The sequence below is a fragment of the Cnephaeus nilssonii genome (assembly GCF_951640355.1).
Source record: "Cnephaeus nilssonii genome assembly, chromosome: 10".
Taxonomy (NCBI): Eukaryota; Metazoa; Chordata; class Mammalia; order Chiroptera; family Vespertilionidae; genus Cnephaeus; species Cnephaeus nilssonii.
Genome location: NC_137081.1, coordinates 12356873 through 12380105, shown reverse-complemented (window position 1 = coordinate 12380105; position 23233 = coordinate 12356873). Strand labels below are relative to the sequence as shown.

The 23233-nt window shown below is 39.3% G+C and overlaps 1 protein-coding gene across 1 annotated transcript in view; it reads right to left on the bottom strand.

Moving 5' to 3' along the window:
• PARD3B (par-3 family cell polarity regulator beta) overlaps positions 1-23233 on the bottom strand; it is a 902602-nt gene that overhangs the window by 321423 nt on the left and 557946 nt on the right. The window contains exon 16 of the mRNA XM_079783005.1: positions 9303-9347. Within this exon, the coding sequence (XP_079639131.1) occupies positions 9303-9347 (45 nt within the window). The remainder of the gene's footprint in view (positions 1-9302; positions 9348-23233) is intronic.

The window sequence follows — 23233 nt, the reverse complement described above, 5'->3', positions numbered from 1 at the left end:
GGTTTCTCCGGGAGGTAGGCCTTCAAAGAGTTCAGCTGGGGTTCTGAGAATGGAAGACCAACACATGGTCAGACAGCATCAGGTGAAGAGCTCTGAGATGGGAACATGAGGCTGGTGGGTGGAGTGGAGGGTGATAATGGCAAGAGATAAGGCTGGAAGGGCAGGTCATGGCAAGGTGATGGAGGGCCTGGTATGACTTAAAGATACTGAAATTTATCCCTGTGGCTGGAGACTAAATACGGAAACCAAGAATTTGTAAGTAGACAACACTCTTCTAGAAATATACATACCTTTTAATACGTCCCTTCTATCTGCTCCCCCCCCACACACACACAAACAGTATTCATTTATGAAGTTCATGTCTGTATATACACACACACACATAAATACATCTAATATTTGAAATTACCAAAGTAGATAGTCTAGAATATTTCCCACTATTAGTTGGCAATATTATACCCTTCTCAGATATTAAAAACAATAGTTAGGCTTTGACATATTTTAGATTATTCAAAAGAGATTGGGTATCCATTATGCAAGAGCTCATTTTCAGATTTCCCAGGGTGGATTTTAAACCTGTCTTTCCATGTGTTGGCTAATTTTTAGCTCAGAAAACTTCAGAACTATAACCATTGCTGAGGTGGCTAAATTACCACTCAGTTAACACTGGCAACTACATTTTCCATAGAAGTTCAAAATGAAAGGTCTTATAAGCAGATAAGGAATAACCTGTCTGGGTCATTGGAATCAAAGTGTATCCGTTTTTGATTCCACAACAAATTTACACACGCAATATCTTCCTTAGATGAGTGATTTTTAATTCTACGTCTCAATGTAAACCTTTCTAAAATAATCAGGTAGGAACTAAAAAGCTTTCTAGCTCTTCCCAAGTTTACTCTTGATAAGGGCTGTATTATTTACAGCTAGCAGGTTAGAGTCCAGTGATTTTATTGAAATATTCTCATTGCAAAAAGTTGTCCGAAGACATTCTAAAGCTAAATACAAAGGAAAGAAGACAGAACTGATGCTCAGTCTGCCGGTTACATTTTATAGTGACTATGTTGTTTTTTTTTTGCTTTTACCCCTGGTGTATCTAAGTTCATGCAATAATATTCTGACTGATGATGGCATCTTAGAGTCATCTTTAAGTCACTCCCTATTGCTGTTCCTCTCCAGTTTCAGAGCGAATTCAAGGATGGGTACATAAAGCTTAACCTACAGTAAAGTTTTTATGTCAAGCATCCAGTTTGTATCATCAGCCATCATGTCATCCTTTAATAACATTTTCCACTGCAGATGTTCACTCTGGCATTTAGAAACACTATTAGAATTGTCAGTTCCAAACCACTGTTTTCCAAACATACAAGACACATATTCCCCATGGATGGCAAAGTTTGAGAGTCAGCCACTTTTGAAAAAGTTGACATATATAGAAATATGCTCTCCTCTTTACCAAATTATTTTCACTTGTTTAAATAATTAAAAAATATTTGGAACCTATAAATTTTCTAAGTCAGTGCACACTCAAGCATAGTAAATTTTATCTTCAAAGATAAACTGTCAGATTCTGAATAATGAGAGAGGATAATAAATAATTTTGTTAACGATAATTTTGTAATGTAAATACTAATTTATAGGGGGATAGAGAAAAGTATGTCCCAAAATATACCGCATCAACAAAGGTCCACTGGAACTCAGAGTAAAATAAAATAGTTTGTTTTGTCCATATATATTTAGGAAAAAAAGAAATATCAGAACACCATCATAAAAGTAAAAAGTATAATTAATAGTCACTATAAATAAATACAGACTGTTACTAAGTTTGCAGTATGAACTTTGAATAAAACATGGACTTTTGTTGATAGCAGCTTATTCAATTCTGGAGGCTTTTTAATGGGAGAAGTTTCAAGGAAAGATGAGCCTCAGTTCTCTCAGGGACCAGGATGGCTTGCCCTCCCCAGGCCTTGATCTCTAAAACAAGCTGATTGTACTAGAGACATATAATGCTCCATGTAGTCCTAACATCGTACAATTCCAACATAAATAGATAATTGAAAATATAGCTGCAAGAGATAAAATTTTAGTTCAGGGAAAAACTACATAGCCTATCTGTAAACCCAGCCCTTGAATGTAGTGTGCATGTGTGTGTGTGTGTAGGCATCAAAGTAGTTTTTTAGTTTCCCATCCAATTTTGCTTCAACGATTTAAACATAGCCCAACATGAGTTACCTATCACCTATAGTGTTTATTATTTTCTTGACTCATCCTATAATCCCATCATGCACAGACTTCATCATTATCAAGAAAACTGAGACCATTAATGTCCTTAATTTCTCACTCCTCCAACCGACAAATATATCTATAACCACACGCATCCCCACCGCTTTCCCTACAGTTTGACCCACCTCTTTATCTACCCCATTTCAATCTATCACCCTTGTTAGCAAGAGTACATGCCTTAGCAAACCTGGCCCAAGGAGGATAATAGACACATGCAAAAAACCTGGACCTAAACTGTAGGTTGGGGCTAAGCTCAAGCAAACACTTCTGAAATCAGCAAATCCCAAGATACATGATCAAGGAATAAATGTTTACTGCCTTTTCATGCAGCATATTTGTAGGAAAGCTGACTGATACACTGAGAATAAACTTGGATCCTCCTCCTCACTAAGTTTAATTTTTAAAAAATCCTCAAGTTTTTATTTCCTAAATATTTCTTATTTTTTCCATTCCCCTTGTTAATTCATTAAATTTATGCCTATATAATAGCTTTAAAAAAACAGTGCATTGATCTTTAGAAAGAAAGGAAGGGAAAGGGAAAGAGAGAAACACTGATGTGAGAGCGTAACATCCATCAGCTGCCTCCTGCAGACCCTCTAGTGGGGATCGAGGCTGCAACCAGGGCATGTGCCCTTGACTGGGAATTGAACCAGCAACCTCCTGGTGCACAGGACAACACCCAAACAACTGAGTCACACTAGCCAGGGCCCTACATAATCTCTTATCTGAACTATTGCAATGGTCTCTTGACTATTTCCCTTGCTTTTTGTTTTTTGTTCATTTGGTAGGAGTTCCCTATGATCTCACATCTCCCTAGTTGATCCTTTTTATTCTTTGCTTTCCTGACACAATGAATTGTTTATAGTTTCTTGAACATAACATGATGTTTCATGTTTTGATAACTTTCCATATGCCTGAAATGTGGTGGCTCATCGACCTTTTCTATTTCTCAAACTTTTATTTATCTTTAAGATCCTGCTCTGGCAGCGCTTCCTTTCTCAAACATGGGAACCAATCCTCAACCCCAAGCACAACCAAGCACTCTTTCCGCTGTGGGATGTCTCTCCACATTGCCCCTTTAACAGGAAGGCACCGGATATTTAATTAGGTATGTCTTTTCCTCTAACACTTTATAAACATTTTTTTTTTCTAAAGCAGATACCATGCTTTATGTCAGTTTGTATCTCTAACAGTTAATACAGTACCTGTCACAGAGTGGGCATTTAATAAATATGAGTGGAACTGAAATAATTAATTTTGAAATTTGATTTGTAAAAAAAAAAAGTATAGTCTCTATTTCCTCATGAAATTCAGAGGTGCACACACATACACCCTATTTAAGTAGTGAAGAATATCTCTCATTTATAAAAAGACTGACACATATTTTTCTAGTTCAATTTGACTCATTGAATTTTAGAGACTAGAGTGTTTGGTAACCTTTGCAACAGAGAAAATACAAGGTTGCTTCATAATCAAGCTTGAACAAGAAGAATCCTAGACATATTGCTGATTTTTTATAACTTCCTGAATCCCATGGAAATGTAAAGCAAAGCTGGAACATTTGAGAAATGTATAAATTTCTTGTGTCTAAAGCTATATTTATCTAACATAACAAATGAAAAAAGCTTTCAAAGTACCCAATAAAGATGTTTGTCCAACTAGATAATCATGCAATATTACCTTAACCAATTGATAAGGAAAGAAACAGAGTTCAATTCCATTGACTTGAACTAACTCCCCTAACCTACTAACTCCCCTAACCTACTAACTCCAAGGTTTTACTTCCTCATCAACAACAATAATAAAAAGTCATGAAAAACAGCAATCCAATATTAGAAGACCCCAATACGAAAAATGACCATGGTTGGTGTTCCAAAAGTTAAATGCATATTTTAATTTAGATATTCCATAAAAATATGAAATACTAAGACTCAACAAAATTTATGAAATGCCATTTAATAACTCATTGCTCTTGTATGCAAGTGACTACCCAATCATCTCATGTTTTTAAGAGCTCTATTCCCTTGCAATGATTCAGAAATTACTTTGGCTACATATGGGCATTCTAGATTTGAAGTTTACACACAATGCATTTAGAACAGAATGGAAGGTCTGCCAGGTTAGCAACTTGTATATTATACCTCAAACTTTGCCATAAGGATATACATCACATGTACATTTGCTATAATTTATATATAACACATGCACATCATATGCATTTTTCTCTGTCATACATCTCTCAACTTAGCCCACACATTCATACAAATATACATGTGTACACATGCATGCAGGGAAACAAAGGTAAGAATGATCAGATATCCCTTTCCCGCTCACTGAATTATAGCAGTTTGCAAGAGAAATTATACCTATTGTGTTCCTTGTTTGGGTGGCTGAGGTTATAAAAGTTAAATAAAAATTTATGGGATCTCTTGATGCGTGTATCATGTCTGCCAACTAGAACTTTGTCTCACTCTTATATTCTTCTCCATTCCCTGGAGTGTGAGGTATTAGGTCCATGCTGGTGGAAAATGAAATGCTGCAAAAGCATATAGTATCTGGATTCATATCCTAAACCCACTAGTTAATAGTTGAGAGAACAAGTCCTTAAATGCCCTGAGCTTCAGCTTCTTCATCAGTAAAATGTGTTAAGACATCAACACACTTATTGGCTGCAACATACCTCATGTAGAGACATCCCCTAGATTGTTAACGAGTATTTGCTCATTAATTGATACACTTGTCTCAGAAAAGGTCTGGACTTACTGCCAACCATTACTTTTACAGACTTGCCTGTTTTACAGCTCTATAGACAGGTGTTTGAGAATATAAGAAATTAAAATAGAAATCGGAAAGCTTTTTAGTCCATTTCGCTAATTAATGTGTCAGAGCTCATAAAGAAGAACTCGCCGGCTTTCTTCAGCACTGCATCATCTTAAAGAGCTGGGTCAGCAAAGATCTCTGCAGACAGTCAATACATATTAAAACAGCTCCACGCAGTAAATCAAAACAACAAAAATGAAGACACAGTAAAAAAAGTAAAATTTATAAGTCCTTTCTGTCTGAATGCCGAGGAGCATGAAACTATAGGTCTAGGTGTCAATTCAGCATGTAGAAAGAAAGAGAAAGGAATGATTCCTTTGCGGACAGTGTTTGTGAGTCGGTAGAGTCAACATTAAAGCATATATGTTTTTTAAACAGCTATGCCAAATTTGATGCCATTTTCCCTGGATTCTAATGTTCCCTTAAAATATTTAATATAAATCAATATTTACTGGTTTTGTTATCAAAAATATATATTTTGCTGAAGTTTTTGTTTTCCCCCTGCCTTGCTAGGATTTGAATTTTGCCAGAATTCAGTTAGTGAGATAGCTAGGAAAAGAGGTCAAAGATGCCTCATTGTTTTGCAAGGCTCTCTGAAACTTGTGATTTTTCTTAAAAGAACCAGATGAAAGGCAAAATTTTGCTCCTAACTCCTCGGGTGGGCCTCTCCATTCCGCAGATATTAATCCCTCAGGCACATGGAGGAGGACCCTGCACAGATACAGGGAGAATCATCCTGCCGTCTTTCTCGCCAAGGTCTGAGATGTGATGCGCTGCCAGGGGAGGCCCTGAGACGGGGCCTCAGAGGAGTCTCGGGAAGACCGGATTGACTCCAGAAGGGCTGAGGGGAACACTACCTTCTAGGCCAAACGTGCTAGAAAGAGGATCTTACCTGAGCTTTCAATTTGATCTGAGCTCTGAAGAATCAACCATTTAAAGATGAAGCCAAGGAAAGGGTGCCAAGAATATTGTCACAAGTTTGGGAGGAATCCAAGCCAGACCAACAGATGGAAATTGGCACGGAATGGCTCTCTACACACTAAGTAGCTGACGCAGAAGAAATTTAAACTCAGATGAATTTATTAAAATGTTGCATATCATCCCGAATAAGAGGATGGGTGATAGATCTAGGTCAGCATATACGACTGAATTTAACTTACTATGGTCTTGGATAGCATGACAACTGGCCACATTTCTATAATTGAAAATAGACAGAGGAATATGCTCTTTCTTCTTAGCTAAAGAGAAATCACTTTTTTCAAACCTAAATATTCCGGAGAAAGAACCTGGGGCAGGGAAAGGTGAAACAAAAAGGAGTTGAATAATACCTTTAGACTTTGTAAGACAGGTATGATCATGGAACATTGTATATTACAATTCAAACTGGTAACTAGCTTAGTAGTCACTGACTGTGGCGGATTGAGACTATCGTTCTATATTAGGTGGCTTTTAAAAATGATTTTGTAACTAAAAGAGGTTGCCAGAATTAAACGGACCCTTAATCCTCTTTCACCACCACCACCTACGCCTAATGAGAAATTGCTAGGGAAAAAAAAATGCAGAACACAGCCTTCTATGTGAGGGATGAGTTCCAAGGATTGTTAAATTCAAAACTAACTTTCCAAAAGAAATAAATGTACAGCATGGAGAGGGGATATTTTTGAAGTATATAAACTTACAATGTTAGGAGCATATTTTTCTTTAATGCTTTTTTGTGTTTTTTCAATACTGTCACTAACGCTTTACAGAGTGCTTTCGCTTTAACGCTGAAGTGTATAATTTCAGGGGCTTGCTTAGCCCTCTTCATTGTGTTTTGCCATGTGCCACTTTTGCTCCAAAGTTATCAAGTATGTTTTTCAGCATTTGCAGAGAGCTGATTAAAAAGTCAAAGGCGCTGTGATACGGTTTAGAAGTTGTTAAAATATAAGGATAGTGAATATTGTAACGAGAGTTTATTATAACCCCAAGTCTTCTTTCAAACAACTGATGCATGTAAGCAGTCTGGCTCATGGAAATAACATAGAGACCTCTGGTACTATTTCTATCCGTCAGCTAAAGCAAAGCCACCATGTAGAGCTTACGATTAACCTACCAGACATCTTTAAAATTACGCTATTTTTAAAATTTGGAAGACTATTATAAGTTTTGTACTTAGAGTAATTCTTCATTGATATTTTTGTAACACAATATACACTGAGTGGCCAGATTATTATGATCTCTGAATGCATAATAATCTGGCCACTCAGTATATATATATTAGAGGCCCGGTGCATGAATTCGTGCATGGGTGGGGTCCAGCCAGCCTGGCCAGGGGGAGGGGACATGGGCGGTTGGCCGGCCTACCTGCTGGTTGAACTCCTGGTCGAGGGGACAATTTGCAGATTAGCTTTTTATTATATAGGATATACACTGAGTGGCCAGATTATTATGCGTTCAGAGATCCTAATAATCTGGCCACTCAGTGTATAAAGACCTATCATTCAAATTTACTTAAACTATTACACCAATATACTAAGTAACAATGTTCTCCTTTTTCAAGGCTGACAATAACTTTTAGTTACTGGCTATTAGTACTTTGTTTGGAAACTAAGAATATTTGAATAAGATTTGATTTCTTGGAAAAAAAACCCCATAAAGTTTATCATTGGCTCTTTTTTAAAAACCAAACTGATAAACATTCTTAAAACCGCTTCCACTTTTCCCCTTGCAGCCTAGCCCAGTATGTACAAAGGCGTTGACCTTCAAGTATTACTATGTAAGAGAACTGACTGCCAGCAGTACCATGCACTGAGGATGAAAATAACATAGGCTATCCTTGGGGCTCCTTGATCATGAGAACTTCCTTCTCAGACTCCTAAAGGCAAGTCCAGTAGTAGAGTATTTCATGGATGAGGATGACGGGAACGAGCAGCTTGTGGCAATTGCTCAGCCCCACAGAAGTCTTTTCTTTTGCAGTGATCTAACCTCTGAGGCTCTTTCTTAGGAGAAGCAAAAAAGAAAAAAAAAATCTAAAAGTTGTGAACCAGCCCTTCCCTGCTGTTTTCACTAGAGAATCTGGAGAAAGAATAAAAGAAAAAAAAAATCATAACTGTGCCCTGGAACATGATGGAGGTAATGAGGCATCAAGGCCACTTACTGCTGAAAACATAATTGGCACATAAACACAGGAGACGCTGGTGGTGGGAAAGACTTCATTGTTTCAGAAACAGAGGGATGTGAACAAATTATACCCGTTCTGTTGTTTGGAGTGGCAATTCTGGGAGTAAAATGGATATTCCCTCACCCCAACAGTGCACCCCTAGAGAACTGCAGTGTTTTCAATTACTGTGAATAAATGATGAAGGAAGGGCAAAGGGATAGAAAGCAGGACACTTGGCAATAGAGAAAAAGCTTGGATTTTAGACCTGAAGGTTTCTCACTCCTGAGAGAAAGCCCCAGGACACTGAGAGATCCTTGTGGACCTTCTAGAGAACCTCTAGAGATCTCATTCATGAGTCTGAAGAAAGATAATACGGTCATTGTGGGTGGGTACAATCCCCTTTGATGACAGGCAAAAAGACTTTTTTTTAATCCTCACCCAGGGTATATTTTTTTAGAGAGAAAGGAAGGAAAAGAGAAACATCAATCAGTTGCCTTCCATATGTATCCTGACCATATAAACCCACAACCTACATATGTGCACTGACTAGGAATTGAACCCGCCAACTTTTGGTGTAGGGACGATGCTCCAACCAACCAACCAAGCAACCCAACCGAGTCAACCGGCCAGGGCAAGACTATTCTTTCTTGATGAGAAAGAAATAAGCAAAAGTTTCTTATTCCGGAACTCTCTGTCCAATCACTTTATGTGAAAGTCATCATGGGAAAATTTTTCAAACTTTCTGGGGGTTGGTTTCTTTATAATTTTTTTTTTTTTTAGTTCTAAGTGTTCAGCTGGCATACATTTTTAAGATTTTGGATTTTATAATCATTTTTTTTGGAAACGTTTACTCTTTCCTCTCAAACATTTTGAGTCAGCATACATTATGCCACTACATACACAGCCAAGCAATAATTCATCTTTGTGGAAGTCAGAGACATCTCATGTATTAATTACCAAGCCTTTCAGTGACTGCTGGATGGAAATAGGTTCCAACTGCTACTCAAACACAGCCAGTGATTTCCAGGAAGGAATAGAAAGTCAGTTACAAGGAATTTCTTACCCAATTTGTGTCCAGCCAATGAATGGACTTTGCTTTCATCTGGCACTGAGAAGAAATAAAAGAGACAAGGATCAGCCTGCTTGTAAATAAGCCATTTTTAACAATAAATTAATATAGATTCATAATAGGTTAAATCTTTTACTGGCAAGGATTTGAGAAAAAAAATTTCCCCAGCCTCCCTGGGGCACCTCATTTCTTTTAGTAAATAAGTTAAGAATAGCTAGAAAGAAAGATATATTTGTTAGGCTTCTAATTTTCTTTTAATTTTCAATACTTTCAGTTTTTTAAAACTGGGTTATTATTTCCATGTTTGCAAAAAGAGAAGCTAAACTCATGGACTAGATATGTATAATATATAGTAAAACTCTTTAAATACAATATAAATATGTATAAACATTCAATATTGAGCTTCTATATATGATAAACCTAGAGTAAAAGTGAACAGATTTATAATCCTCCTTAAAAATTATTAAAATAAACAAAATATGAAACAATGACATTTAAGAGGTTAGACATCAGACAACAGAGACCAGAGACTCCTGAGAAATGGGAAACAAGTGAGATGTATCCTACAATTGCTATAGTTTACTGCATGGAGAGTTTCCAGGCTGTGGTGCAGGCATGGGAACACAGGCAGAGCCCAGTAGGACAGGCAGCTGGGTGTCCAGGGAAACCAAGGCAGAGGGAGTCTTCAGGGCAGAGAATTGCAGAGAGAGCTATAGAGAGGAGCCCCTTGTATATATAGTTGAATACCGAGGATCACATGCATGTGAGAAAACTACCCAAGACCTGGCAAATAACCACCCCAAAGTAGAAAGGGAACAGTGTCCAAAGTTCACACAGGGCTGAGAATAGGCACTATTCCCAACAGCCATAGTGAAAAACTTCCTAATTCAGGAGCATCAGTTAGGATATAAAGGGGAACCTTGCTTCAGTAGTGGGAGAGACAAATAACTCCAGATTAACCCAGCTCTAATGAAATAGATACATTTTTTAAAGACACAAATTAGCAAAGCTTACACAGGAAGAAATAGATAAGCTAAGTAGTCCTATAGTTCAATTCTTTAATAAATTTTTAGTTAAAACTCTCCCATAAAGGAAACTCTAGACAGATAGCTTCACTGGTGAATCTATCTACCAAACATTTAAAGAAGAACTAATATCAATTTTATATAAATTCTTATTTCAGAAAATTCAGAGGAAGGGATATTGCCCAACTCATTCTAAGAGGCTGGTATTACTCTGATATTAGGCAAAACATTATCTGAAAGCTATCCTATATAATAAAGAGGTAATATGCAATTGACCCTCACGTCCTCACAAATGGCTGCCTACGACCAGGCCGGCAGGGGGGTTAGTGAGGGATGACCAAACAACTGAACAAGCAGGCTGCATGGGGTGACCAGGCCGGCGGGGGGGTGGGGGGCAGTTAGGGGCGACCAGGCCAGCAGAGGGGGGCAGTTGGGGGAGACCAGGCCGACAGGGGGAACAGTAAGAGGCAACCAGGCTGGTGTGTGTGTGGGGCAGTTAGGGGCAATCAGGCCAGCATGCAGAGGCAATGAGGGGTGATCAGGCCGGCGGGGAGGGGGCAGTTAGGGGTGACCAGCAGGCAGGCAGGTAAGCGATTAGGAGCCAGCGGTCCAGGATTGTGAGAGGGATGTCCGACTGCCGGTTTTGTCGGACATCCCCCAAGGGGTCCTGGATTGGAGAGGGTGCAGGCTGGGCTGAGGGGACGCCCCCCCCCCCCCCCATACACAAATTTCATGCAACGGGTCTCTAGTTAACTAATATTTCTCATGAACACAGATGCAAAGTTTTTAACCCTTAAGCATCTCTGCATGATTATCACTTTATTATTCAATGACAGCTGTTCATTATTTGCCATGTGCTGTTGTCCATGAAACTCTAGTGCTCAGGGTTGAAACAAGGTGAGGAGAACTTTACTCACAAGGAGGAACTCCTCTATCTTCCCTAACACTCCATTGGTCTCAGAGTCCCTCCCTCCTTCCTTTGCCTACCACAGTCCGTCCTATTTCATTAACCCAGTTAGTAAACATCATTCGATCTTCCCACTCCCACCTAGCCCTCCTTTCCTAAGTGATTTCTTTATTTTTTAGTTAAAACCACTGCATGTCTGTAATTTTTCTGGAATTAAATGCTTAAAAATCTTGTTTGAGTTTTCTTCATACTTCCAGTTGGATATGTCAGTTCGTATTTATTAGGCTCCATGTTGGGGGCCAACTTCTGTCTTTCCCAAGTCTAAAAAAACTTAATTACAGTGGAATCTACAGTATAAATAGAAAAATATTGGAAAACAATCATAATATTAAAAAATACTAGTTGCTAATATTTATTAAGTACCTGTAATTGCAGGTTCTGCCCTATGTACTTTATAACTTATTATCATTCATTTAATCCTCACAATGACCTGTGAAGATAGGTATTACTATTATCCTTATTTTACTGACAAAGAAACTGAGGCATGCCTCCTAGGTGGAGGATAGGATCCAGAACTTAAATATGGCCCTCTTACACTCTGCTATAAAGGTGATGAATCGCAGAAAATATGTTATATTTTTTGAATCATCAATCACATAAATTAAACACTTGACCAACATCTATATGTTAGAATGCTACTATCCTCTTTATTTGAACGTATGTTATTAATAGAAATCTGTCTGTGGTGAACGGTATTAAGTGTTAGCTACAATTTTTTAAAACATTTTTGGAAATCTATAATTCTAGTGGGTTCAAGCTAAAATATCCATTCCCATTTCACAGATGAAAAATCACCAGTCTGAGTTAAAATTCTGACTTGGAAATTTACTAGTTGTGTGCAATTTAACTTTCGGTGCCTTAATTTCATCATATGTAAAATGAGGATAATATGCCTTACTCCATAGGTTTGAAGTAAAATTACATGTGTAGGTTTGTGCAAAATACTTAGAAGGTCATATAAAAAATGCTTACAAAATATTCGCTACTATCATCATTATTAATGAGAAACTAAATAGAAAAGTGGAATAACATAACCAATGAGACAGATGTGGGTTGAATCCTAGCTTTACCAGGCAAGTTACAAAGCCTTTTTTAAAACAACAACAACAACATGCTTTTATTGATTTTAGAGAGGAAGGAACAGGGAGAGATTGAAACATCAAAGATGAGAATCATTGAGCGGCTGCCTCCTGCACGCCCCCTACTGGGGACCGAGCCCGAAACCCAGGCATGTGCCCTTGACCAGAATCGAACCCAGGACCCTTCAGTCCCCAGGCCTACGCTCTATCCACCGAGCCAAACCAGCCAGGGCACGAAGCCCTTTTTAACCTTAGTTTCCTCATGTGAAAAATTAAATAAAAACACTACAGAGGGTGTTGTGGGAATAAAATGAAAAATATGTACAAAAGCACTTAGTACAGTACCAGTTACATATTTCTCAATAAACAAAAGCTTTTGATAAATGAAAACTGTGAGATCAAAGGTTATGAATTTGGTGGTGGTGGTGTTCTCAATGATTGAAGTTGCCTGGGATTATAAAGGAATATAGGGAGAAATAACTGATAGTGTACTATGCTTCAGACTGGGCTTTTTAATCATTATCTTATGGATAATCCAACACCCACAGCAGGTTTGACCTCCCAGTTTACTCCCAGTTCATCACTTAGGTGAAAAAAGGCAAAGGAAACATAATACTCAGACTACATGGTCTTATTATGTACAGTTATTCTGAAAAAGGGATTCATAGAAAGGTAGGATTGTATTGTTTTGTTTTGTCTGTTGTTTTTTTAAACAGACAAAAGTTATCCCATTAAATCTAAGCCAATTTTAGTATTATTGCAAATTCCCCAGTCATATTAGGTTAAACATGGTACTTTCCTAATTTTTAGCTGCATACTGTCTATTATTCTTAGTAAGAATACTTATTGTTTTAATTGACAATTTGAAATTACTTAGAACAGTAACATAAGCTTTTTTAAAAAACAGTGTAGAAAATCCAAATGAGTGATAGGCATAAAAATTAGGGGTCTCTCTCCATAATATTCACTGACACAGATATCTATCTTTAGGACAGGAGATAAATAAAAAAATATAATAGAAAAGAGAGGGAACTGTAATGGCTTAATTAGTAGAATACGTTTTATTTAAAAGGTTAAATTGGAAACAATCTTCCTTTATGCACATGCTTAGTGCCTGGAAGTGATTTAAATAACAGTAGCAAATAAGAAAAGGAGGTAAAATTAAACACACCATCACCATTTATTTTTAAATAACAAGTGTTATAATTAATACTCAACTTCCTATATAACTCACATTACCTTAGAGCTACTATAAAGTTATCTCTTGAGGCTGGAGCTAAGGTCTAGTCTTTTCACTGTATAATATTTAGATAGCACAACAACTGGAACAGTAGCAACGTGATTGTGACAGGTATGCCATTTCAAACAAAGACCTTATTTACAAGGGCTGGTGTGGGAAAGGTCTCTCATTCCAAAATGCTAAGGTACCAAAAGCATCATGTAAGAGAGTGTTGATGGAGCAAGAGCCAAAGCCTTTTGTTCTAGTTCTGATGACAGATTGTTCTTTCTTTCTTTTCTTTTTTTAAAGTTTCCAGAGCCTATTATTTTCCCTTTCTTGTCCTTCAGTTTTACCTAAGAAATGATACTACTTGCACTTGATCACCTTAAAGAGATATTACAGTAATTGAAGAGATACCAGTGAAATGCCGAGTCCTGCTGAAGATGAAATTCAGACATTTTTATTATAACTACTAGGAGCCTACCTTGAGTCGCCGGTCCGGCCCTGCCTCCCTCTCTGGCCCTTGAAGCAGTCGTGGCCGCTGCTGATCAGGTCCTCCCCCAGTGCAGGCGCGTGGAGGGCCCTGCCGCCCTGCCCCTGACGCTGCCAGCACAACCTCCTCCTGTCTGGTTGACCCGTTGCAGCGTCCTGGTTAATTAGCATATTTCTCTATTTTATATATATATGATTATTAAATACTTATAGGGTGCTATGGACTTGTGCCTCCAGAGATATCTTTGGATTTATTTAGATAATGGGATGTCTATTCTAAGCTCATGCTTCCTAGTATTCAACTCCAGATTGATGGACTCCACTGGATTTAATTACTGGGAAGTGTTTCATAAGGAGGCCACTCTTGGGTTTGGATGTTTCCTAATTCCATGGTCCACCCTCTGTCCAGGATGACCTCTCTGGAAAACACAGAGCCTGCCCGCCTATGTTTCCAGTTGTCTTGGCTGTAGACCTTTGAGTTCGTTAGAACTGCTCAAAATCAACAGCACCTTTTTAAAAAGAGCTGATAAACACACATTGCCTTTTCATTTCAACCACGTTCACTGTATGGAAGGAAAACCGTAAATAAAGAAATTATGGGGAGAAAATCTATGAAAAAGATGGCACTCTGAGAACTTATTAGTGGCAAACATTAAAGTGCATAAACATATCGGCTCCCCAGTAGGATCCATTTATATTAATATAGTGATCACTTAAAGTGTTTTATTCTTTTGTCAGGCCTTCTTGTACACTTCAAATGCATTCTCACTGGGGGAAAATAATCCCCTGGCTTATTGATAGCATTTGATACGCATTCTATAACATAAGTGACTATTAGGAACTGCACTTGCTTAATAAAAATTTGCAGAACAGTGGCAGATTTGGGGAGTTAATGGGCCCCATATGCTCTTCTTGAGCTGACAGAAGATGGTATATTGCTAACATGCACAAATCTCTTCAGATGAAGATTGCCATCAGCCACAGTTATTCTTGTTGAGAATGCCAACCCTTTGTCACGAATGGGGGATATGCAAATGTGTTCAGATTCCCACTACTTCATATTGAGATACTTCAATATAAAGCAGCACTCTAAAATATGATGCAATGCTTGTCTTTGACATAGGCAGCTCTATTTCATTTAGTTTTTGATTTCCATATCTTTGACAGAATAGAGACTGCAGCTTTGAAGGTGATGTTTGGCACAACAAAAATACATCTTCTAATGAGGCCATCAACACTTTTCCTTGAATAGTTCGCAAGGAAACTAAATATCAAGTAATTCCTTAATGGTTAATAAACTTGTTTCTGAGAGTTGTTCCTTCAGAACTTTTTTAAAAAAAGGACACAGTTGCCAATATTAAGAATCCATTTTATTCGCTTTTAGTAGATCGATTTCTGTGCCCCTGATTGATTTCCAGAAATTTTAAGGAAGGCCAACCTGTTTTAAGTTGTAAATTAAGTTCCCTCCTTTACTGCATTGATTTATAGTGTTTTCTTATATCGATGGCTACTTGGCAAGCTGTTTCTCTTCAGGGAGAATTCTGAGTATCAGCACTATGCATTTTTATGTGTTGAAAAATTCTTCCATTTCTTGAAACCAAAAACGCAAAAAAAACCCCAAAAACAAAACAAAAAAAAAACATATATAAAGCTTCTGCTGAAAAAGGGGTTAGGGAATTAATACAAGATAATGATGCCAATATTTATCTTGCCATCTCTTTTAGCAGGCTTCCCCAAAGCACCATGCTCCTCCCTGGCCAGCTGGCTGTTCTGGACAATAAGCTAGTTAGAACTCAGTAGCTGAAGTTTTCTTCTAATATTTTAGTGTATTTCTCAGCCAGGTTGCCACAGGACATAATGAGGATCTGCTTCCTCATCGTTAGCCAACTACCCCTAACTTTTTAGCCATCTCTTTAAAATTCCCTTTCTTTCTTCATGAATCTCAGGGGGGCTTATATCTAAAGTTAATAAAATCCACTAATTTTCACATATTCTTACACTATTGTGTTTATCTCATTAAAGAGTACTGGGAAAATCAAATCATTTTGTCACAAATTGACTAATTAATTTGTTTGGTGTGCATTCAATAGACACTGTCTTTCTCAAAGGAATCAGATACTGTCTGAGCTCCAAGTACCCCTTCCTGGATCCTTGTGGGAGTGAGGTCCCTGGCTTGTTAGTTTCCTGACACGAGTGCTCTGATCAGGACTCCGCAACTCTCAAGACTGATTCTCTAGATATTTCTGGAGTTCACTCTCTATGCAGTTCTTTCTTCTCTGTTACTGCACTCTAACCACCTTGTTTTCCCTGGATTCTCAGCCCCACTGCCTCCACTCAGATATGAAACAACGGGATATATATCTCACAGCAAGTTTCGTGGGGTGGTATTATTTAATGTCGCTGGAATAGGTTACATAATCATTACACTATTTAATAAATGGAAACATCTTTGTGCTGAAAACCACAGCTTCTTAAACCACAGGACCAATGGTCCTAAGATACCTTGAGTAACTGTCCCCCAAAGCTAAGCATGTGATCAGTGATTAAGAGCAATATTCTTTGGAAGTGCCATTACCTGCTTCTCTCCTGCCCAAGGACATCATGAAATCAAGGCTGGAACCTAGGGCCACAGAGGGTGCAGTGGCGCTGGTGAACAGAGAGGGAACTGCATGGAGGCCCAGGCCTATTCCCCTGTTCTGATGGCACACATGCCAGTCACGAGGACAGTCACAAGTCCTCCCTCTGAGTCTCCTAACTGGACCCAAGGCTTTTTCTATTCGATGGCCGACCTTTGGAAATTGCTTCCAACTTGCTCTTGACCTACCTCCATCTCTCCAACTCTACCATATGTCTCTTCAACACAGACCAGCTTAGCCCATGCTAACCATCACTTGCTTCATTCTTCTACCTCACCAAAAGCCCTCACTAAATTCAACTGCCTAGAAAATAATACAGTCTCCTTAGCCTGATATTCAGGTTTGAATCCTTTTTACCTTTCTCATTATATTTTCCTCTATTCTTCTTTTACTGAAGTCATAAAGTAATTCCTGGTTTCTTCCCATTTGTCTTTCTCCTCAGTGGGAAATGCCTGGAACCTCATATGTACAAATACTATTTTATTGCTCCTCCTGGGCCCAGCTCCCCAATATAACCTCCTCTTTGTAGTATATTCTCTTCATCTGTTTCCCCCAGGACACTCGGCTTTGCTTCCAAGCAAATGTACCGCTTTCTATCTGTATTATGTTGATTTGTTGGCAACTTCAATGAAGATGAAGATAGCATTTTATTCATCTTTCCATGGTAAACAGCTACAGATTACAAAGGTCCTCAAAGGTCAGTTGTATGGAGTCTCTTCCTTTTTTGCATGATGAGGAAAAGATGCCTATGTGAGACCCCTCTCAGGAATCTTCTTTGCGTGAATTCTTGGGATCTACCAGGTTTGGACTATTTCTAATACTCAGAGTATGAAAACTGCCATGTTTCCTAGATCCTTGGTAAATATTCTGTTATCGGTAAGAAACTGATACTGATGAAGCCATCGGAAAAGAGGGGCTCAGACTATCCTGTAAGTCCCACAACCATTATTCTCTATGAGCAAGTTAAACAACACATTCTTTATATGTGTTATAATACCACTATTTATAATGCACATTTCCACATAGTGATCCTATCTTAACAGGGAAGAGGAGGAAGGAAACTAAACTTGTTGCCAACGTACTTGTCAGAAATCATGCTAAGCATTTTAACATGTGCTATCTCACTTAACCCTTACAGAACTCCGTGTGTTGGGCAATACAATCTTCAGTTACAGAGCAGGGAACTGAGGCTCAGTGGGATTATGTCATAAAGTTAGCAAGTGGGATAGCTGGGATCCAAAGGGTTCTTGACTTCAAAGCACAACTTCCTTCTACTATGTGAGCCTGAGAGGTAAGATTCTGCTAATGGCTTCATAATCGAGAACTATATATTTCACTAGTCACCATGACCTACGAAAAGTAGAATTTCCTAACAAACTACATGCAAGAGCACATGATGTCTCTTAAAAATGGCTGGTGAAACTCTCGGAAGTAAGCAATAGAGTTGTCATAAGTTGTTTTGAGGCTCATACACCTGGAAATGGTTACCAAGGAGAAGCATGGACTATTGTTTAGGTGTCAGGCAGTGGGAAAGGAAAGAGACAGCATTAGCTTTTTTGGCAGCCAAACGGCACTATTGTTGGCTCATCAAGGGTACAGAGAACTGAAATCCGTTTTATATTAACTCCTGTCAAGCCAGGACTTTGTCCAACAAATTCCTGTGGAGAGCCAATGGCAGCATGCTGGGCACTGGGATTGTGGAGGGACAGCCCAGAGCCTGTACCAGCAGGGTTTCTATCACACAACCAATGTCAGAAGTACTATCAAACCTTCTGGGACAAAGCTTCCTGCAGCTCTCACTTCGACAGATGTGATAACCCCTGGACTGAACTTTGGGATCCTACACTTATTCCCTATACATTATCCACCCCCGCCCCGCCCCGCCTGAAGCCAGTGTAATCCTTTTAAAACAAAACCAAAACCAAAACCAAATCTCAATCACGACAATCCTTTGCTCAAAGCCTCTCAAATAGCTTCCAATCACATTGAGAAGAAAATCTAAAAACTCACAGCCTCCAAGCCCAGCCTGAGCTGGTCCCCAGGGCCGTTCCCAGCTCATTCTGCATAGCTGTCCCCTTGCTCAGCATCCTCCCATCACCCATTCTGGCCTCACTGCAGGTCCCCAAACATAGAAAGCGCATTCCACTTCAGGGCTAGTGCTATTCTTCTGGACAGCCCCCTGGCTCACTGCCACCCTTCCTTCACGTCTCCACAGACACCGCATCGGCAGAGAGGTCCTCCCTGGCCTCCTCACCTAAGGTAGGGCCTTCCGACCCCAACTCTCTGTCATTATCTCCTCCTCCTGCTTCATTCTTTCACAGGCACTCATCGCTGCCTGCCCTCTTCCCCATTAGAACATAAGCTTTAGGTAGACCTGGGCTTTGCTTTGTTTAATTTGTTCCCAGGGTCCAGGACAGTGCCTGGGACACAGTAGACACTCAAAACGTATTTGTTGAATGAAAGAAGGATGGTCAGGGAACCTTGAAAATAAGTAATGAAGAGACTAAGCCTAGTTTATGGATTGGACTTTCCTGATGACTTTAAGTTAAGACCTGGAGATATATAAGGAAGGGTGAAGATAGTGTTTGGACAGAGGAAACATGAAACAAAACAAGTCCCACACATAGAACCCAAAGGCCTCTCATACGACTGGAGTGCTCAGCATGAGAGGGAGACCAGTGCGAGCCGAGGTGGAGGAGAAACGAAGGGGCCAGTTATGGAGGATCTCAAATCCCCATAATGAGTTTGTCTTTATCCCGAGGGCAATAGGATGCTGTTAAGGGATTTTCAGCAAGAAAGTGACAAGATGGGATTTGCGTTTTAAAAAGATCACCCAGGCTGCAACAGGAACAATGAATTAGATGGGAGTAAAACAGGAGAGAGTTGCTTCTTTTTTTGAAGCTGAGTACAGGAATTTGCATTTATCCCTATTAAATGTAATCTTCTGAATTGCAGCTCATCAGATCTCCCTGATCAGATCTTTTGGAATCCTGGTTCTGTCATCCAGTGCATTAGATACCTTACCCAGCTGCGTGTCACCTACACATGTGACAAGTGAGCATGCTAAGTTCAAGTCACATGCAGGGCTTATGTTCCTAACACCCTCTGCTCCCTTCATGGCACTTCTGTACGTGCTTGTGAGCTGGTTGGCTGGGTAAGAGCATCTCTCCCATCACTCAGTGTTTCTTCTCCTAAAGTTAACTGGCCAGCCCAGAACTGAACGCTAACCCTCAAGGTCTGGTAACATGAGCTACCCAGGATTTTCACGTGCATTTTCCCTAAAGCTTACAGACTTCACACTGAGACAGCAACCCAATTTATTCCTGGATGAATTCATTTTGGCACCTGGCTCCTGGTTTGGGACTGGATAGCTGCTGCTGTTCTTGGCTATAATAGTGCTATCAAAAGATTTCTCTTCTGGCATGAGCTGAAGTATATAATACTGTCTACATTTCTGCCCAGAATCCAGTATCATCTGTTTAATATGCAAACAGTGCAAAACCAGGGCTACTAGTATGTAATAGATTTTGAAAAGTTGTCATTTGGATTCATTGCTTATCAGAGGATATTAACTTTGGGGGTTTATGGGCTGTCTCTCCAATTCAGAGCACACCCATTCACGTCGATGGATGCACAACGTCCTGCACACACTCTGGTGAACTGGCCTGGTATGTTATGCTGATCTATTAGAGGAGCTCATTTACATCAGGCTCCTTTTTGTAGGACAGGTATTACTCACAGAGACTAAACCTCCACTACCCTTTGGGAAGGTATCCTCTCTAATAAAATGGTAATATGCAAATTAACCATCACTCCGCTACATAAGCCACGCCCACCAGCCAAGCCACACCCGCCAGCCAATCAGGGCGAGTATGCAAATTAACCCCAATCCAAGATGGCTACAGCCACAGAGAGCAAGGTTTCCTAGGTAACAGAGGAAGCCAAGCTATCCAATAGCCGTTGCAGGCCTAAGCCTCCACTCAAGCTACAAAGTTTCAATTATAGAAGGTAAACAAATTCAAACAAATGGCGGCAGAATGGAGCTTGAGAGAGCAGGCCAGGGTTGCCGGTGGCAACAGGGGAAGCAAAGCTTTCCGCACACCCTGGCCGGGCTCACCCGCTTAAGGCTACAAAGTTTCAATTGTAGAAGGTGAATTAACTGCCACAGAAATGGCTGCCGCCCCAGAAATGGCTGCCGCCCCAGGCTACAAAGTTTCAATTGTAGAAGGAAAATAAATTCCAGATACCAGGGCCTCTGCTTGGGTTGCCAGGGGGCGTGGCCGGCCTGCAAACCACCACAGGCCCCTCGCTCAGGCCACCCCAAACCCCAAGGGAACCCCCACCCTTATCTGTGACACCCTTCAGGGCAAACCAGCTGGCCCCCACCCGTGCACCAAGCCTCTATCCTATCTAATAAAAGAGTAATATACAGATTGGTCATCACTGCAACACACAATATAGCTGCCCCCATGTGGTCAAAGATCCTGTCCCCATGTGGACACAAGATGGCCACTACAAGATGGCCAGCAGGAGAGGGCAGTTGGGAGGCACCCGGCCTACAAGGGAGGGCAGTTGAGAGGGACCAGGCTTGCAAGGGAGGGCAGTTGGAGGTGATCAACCCTGCAGGAGAGGGCAGTTAGGGGTGACCAGGCTGGCAGAGGAGGGAAGTTGGGGGCAAACAGGCTGGCAGGGGAGCAGTTAAGCATCAATCAGGCTGGCAGCAGAGTGGTTAGGGGGTGATCAGGCTGGCAGGCAGAAGCGGTTAGGGGCAATCAGGAAGGCAGGCAGGCAAGCAGTTGGGAGCCAGCAGTCCTGGATTGTGAGAGGGATGTCCGACTGCCCGTTTAAACGGGCAGTCGGACATCCCTCCAGGAGTCCCAAATTGGAGAGGGTACAGGCTGCGCTGAGGGACAACCCCCCGCCGTGCACGAATTTCGTGCACCAGGCTTCTAGTTGAGGTATATTAACCATCTTGAACCAGGTTGAGTTCGTAGAAAATATTAATAGGAAAAATAGACAGTTGTTAGACCCAGCATCCAAAATGATGTCACAGGCAACAATATTTGAATCGCTTTCCCTTTGACCAGGGATTTCTTTGGATGCCAGCAAGCCTACTGATAATGAAAGGAAAAAAATAAAAGCAATGGGCATAATCCCCTCCTACCACTCTTCCCTATTCCTCTGTCCCCCAGAGATTTGGGAAAATTGATTCAAATTTATTTGGGTATGAATTACTCATTTAATAGACATAGACTATTTTTCTTTTAGCAATCTTTGTGCATGCATAGAAATTCTTGTGAACTGGAAATAATCCCAAAATACAAACTATGTTCAAATGTAATAATATTTTTCATTGAATTCTAAATGTAACTAAATAAAATTGGCATAGGGTCACATTTCAGAGATAATTGAACATTGATTAATTTAAAATATCTGGCTTTATTTTTATACTTTAGAGCCAACATTTTTGTTTTTTTCATGTCTCAGATACTTTGGTAGGTCCTTGTAAAGCTCTGTAATTCTAAGCTTTGCAACTATAGTGACTATCAGAAAAAAATAAAACACTTGCCTGCTAACATCAGAGAAATTATTTCAACAATTCAGGACATGAAAATATACAGAAATATATAAACAATACATGTAACATTATTTATAATTGTCCCTACAACTTCCACTAAAAGACAAATCAATGTAAACATGTTATTGAATTTCCTTCCATATGTACACACACACACATACATATATATACATATGTACATACACTGGCATACTTGTATACTGTTTCTTTTCAAATGATGTTTTATCATTAACATTTTTATGTCATTAAATAGTCTGAAGACTTTTATTTGTTGCATAACAGTCTAATATATCTATTAGATTAGAGTCTATAATTTCACCAACCCATTAATTGCTGGAAAATTAAGTTTGCTATAGTGAAAAATCTTGATGAAATCTTGATGAAGTTTAATCTTGATGAAATCTTTGATTTTGATTTTTTTTGGAAGGAAATGGACTTACTGGGTAAAAGATAACAAAAGTGCTAAGGTATTTTATACAATTACCACATTGCCTTGTGATAAACTGGTATTAACTTAAATATCCAATAAATATGTGTTGCAACATAAGCACATGTATATTGTAACATCATTTCCCAGTTTTCCAAGAAAATATCTTTATTTCTTTAATTACTTGTGAGGTTGGACATATTCCATATATATTGGCCAACTGAATAAATTATTTGTAAATTGTCTAACCATATATTTTAAATTTTGAATTGAAATATTTATTTTCTAATAATAAGAGCCCTTTATATATTAAATATGTTAATTCTTTGTCATGTATTTTATAATTATTCCTTTATTCTCCTGAACAACAAACAACATGTGAAAAATATGGGGTGATGATTAAGTGTCTCTTAAGCAATGTCTCTTAGTCCTATTTTAAGAATGTTGTTATTTCCAAATTAATTAACTTTTTAGGATGTTGCTGAATCAAAAAAGAAAAATA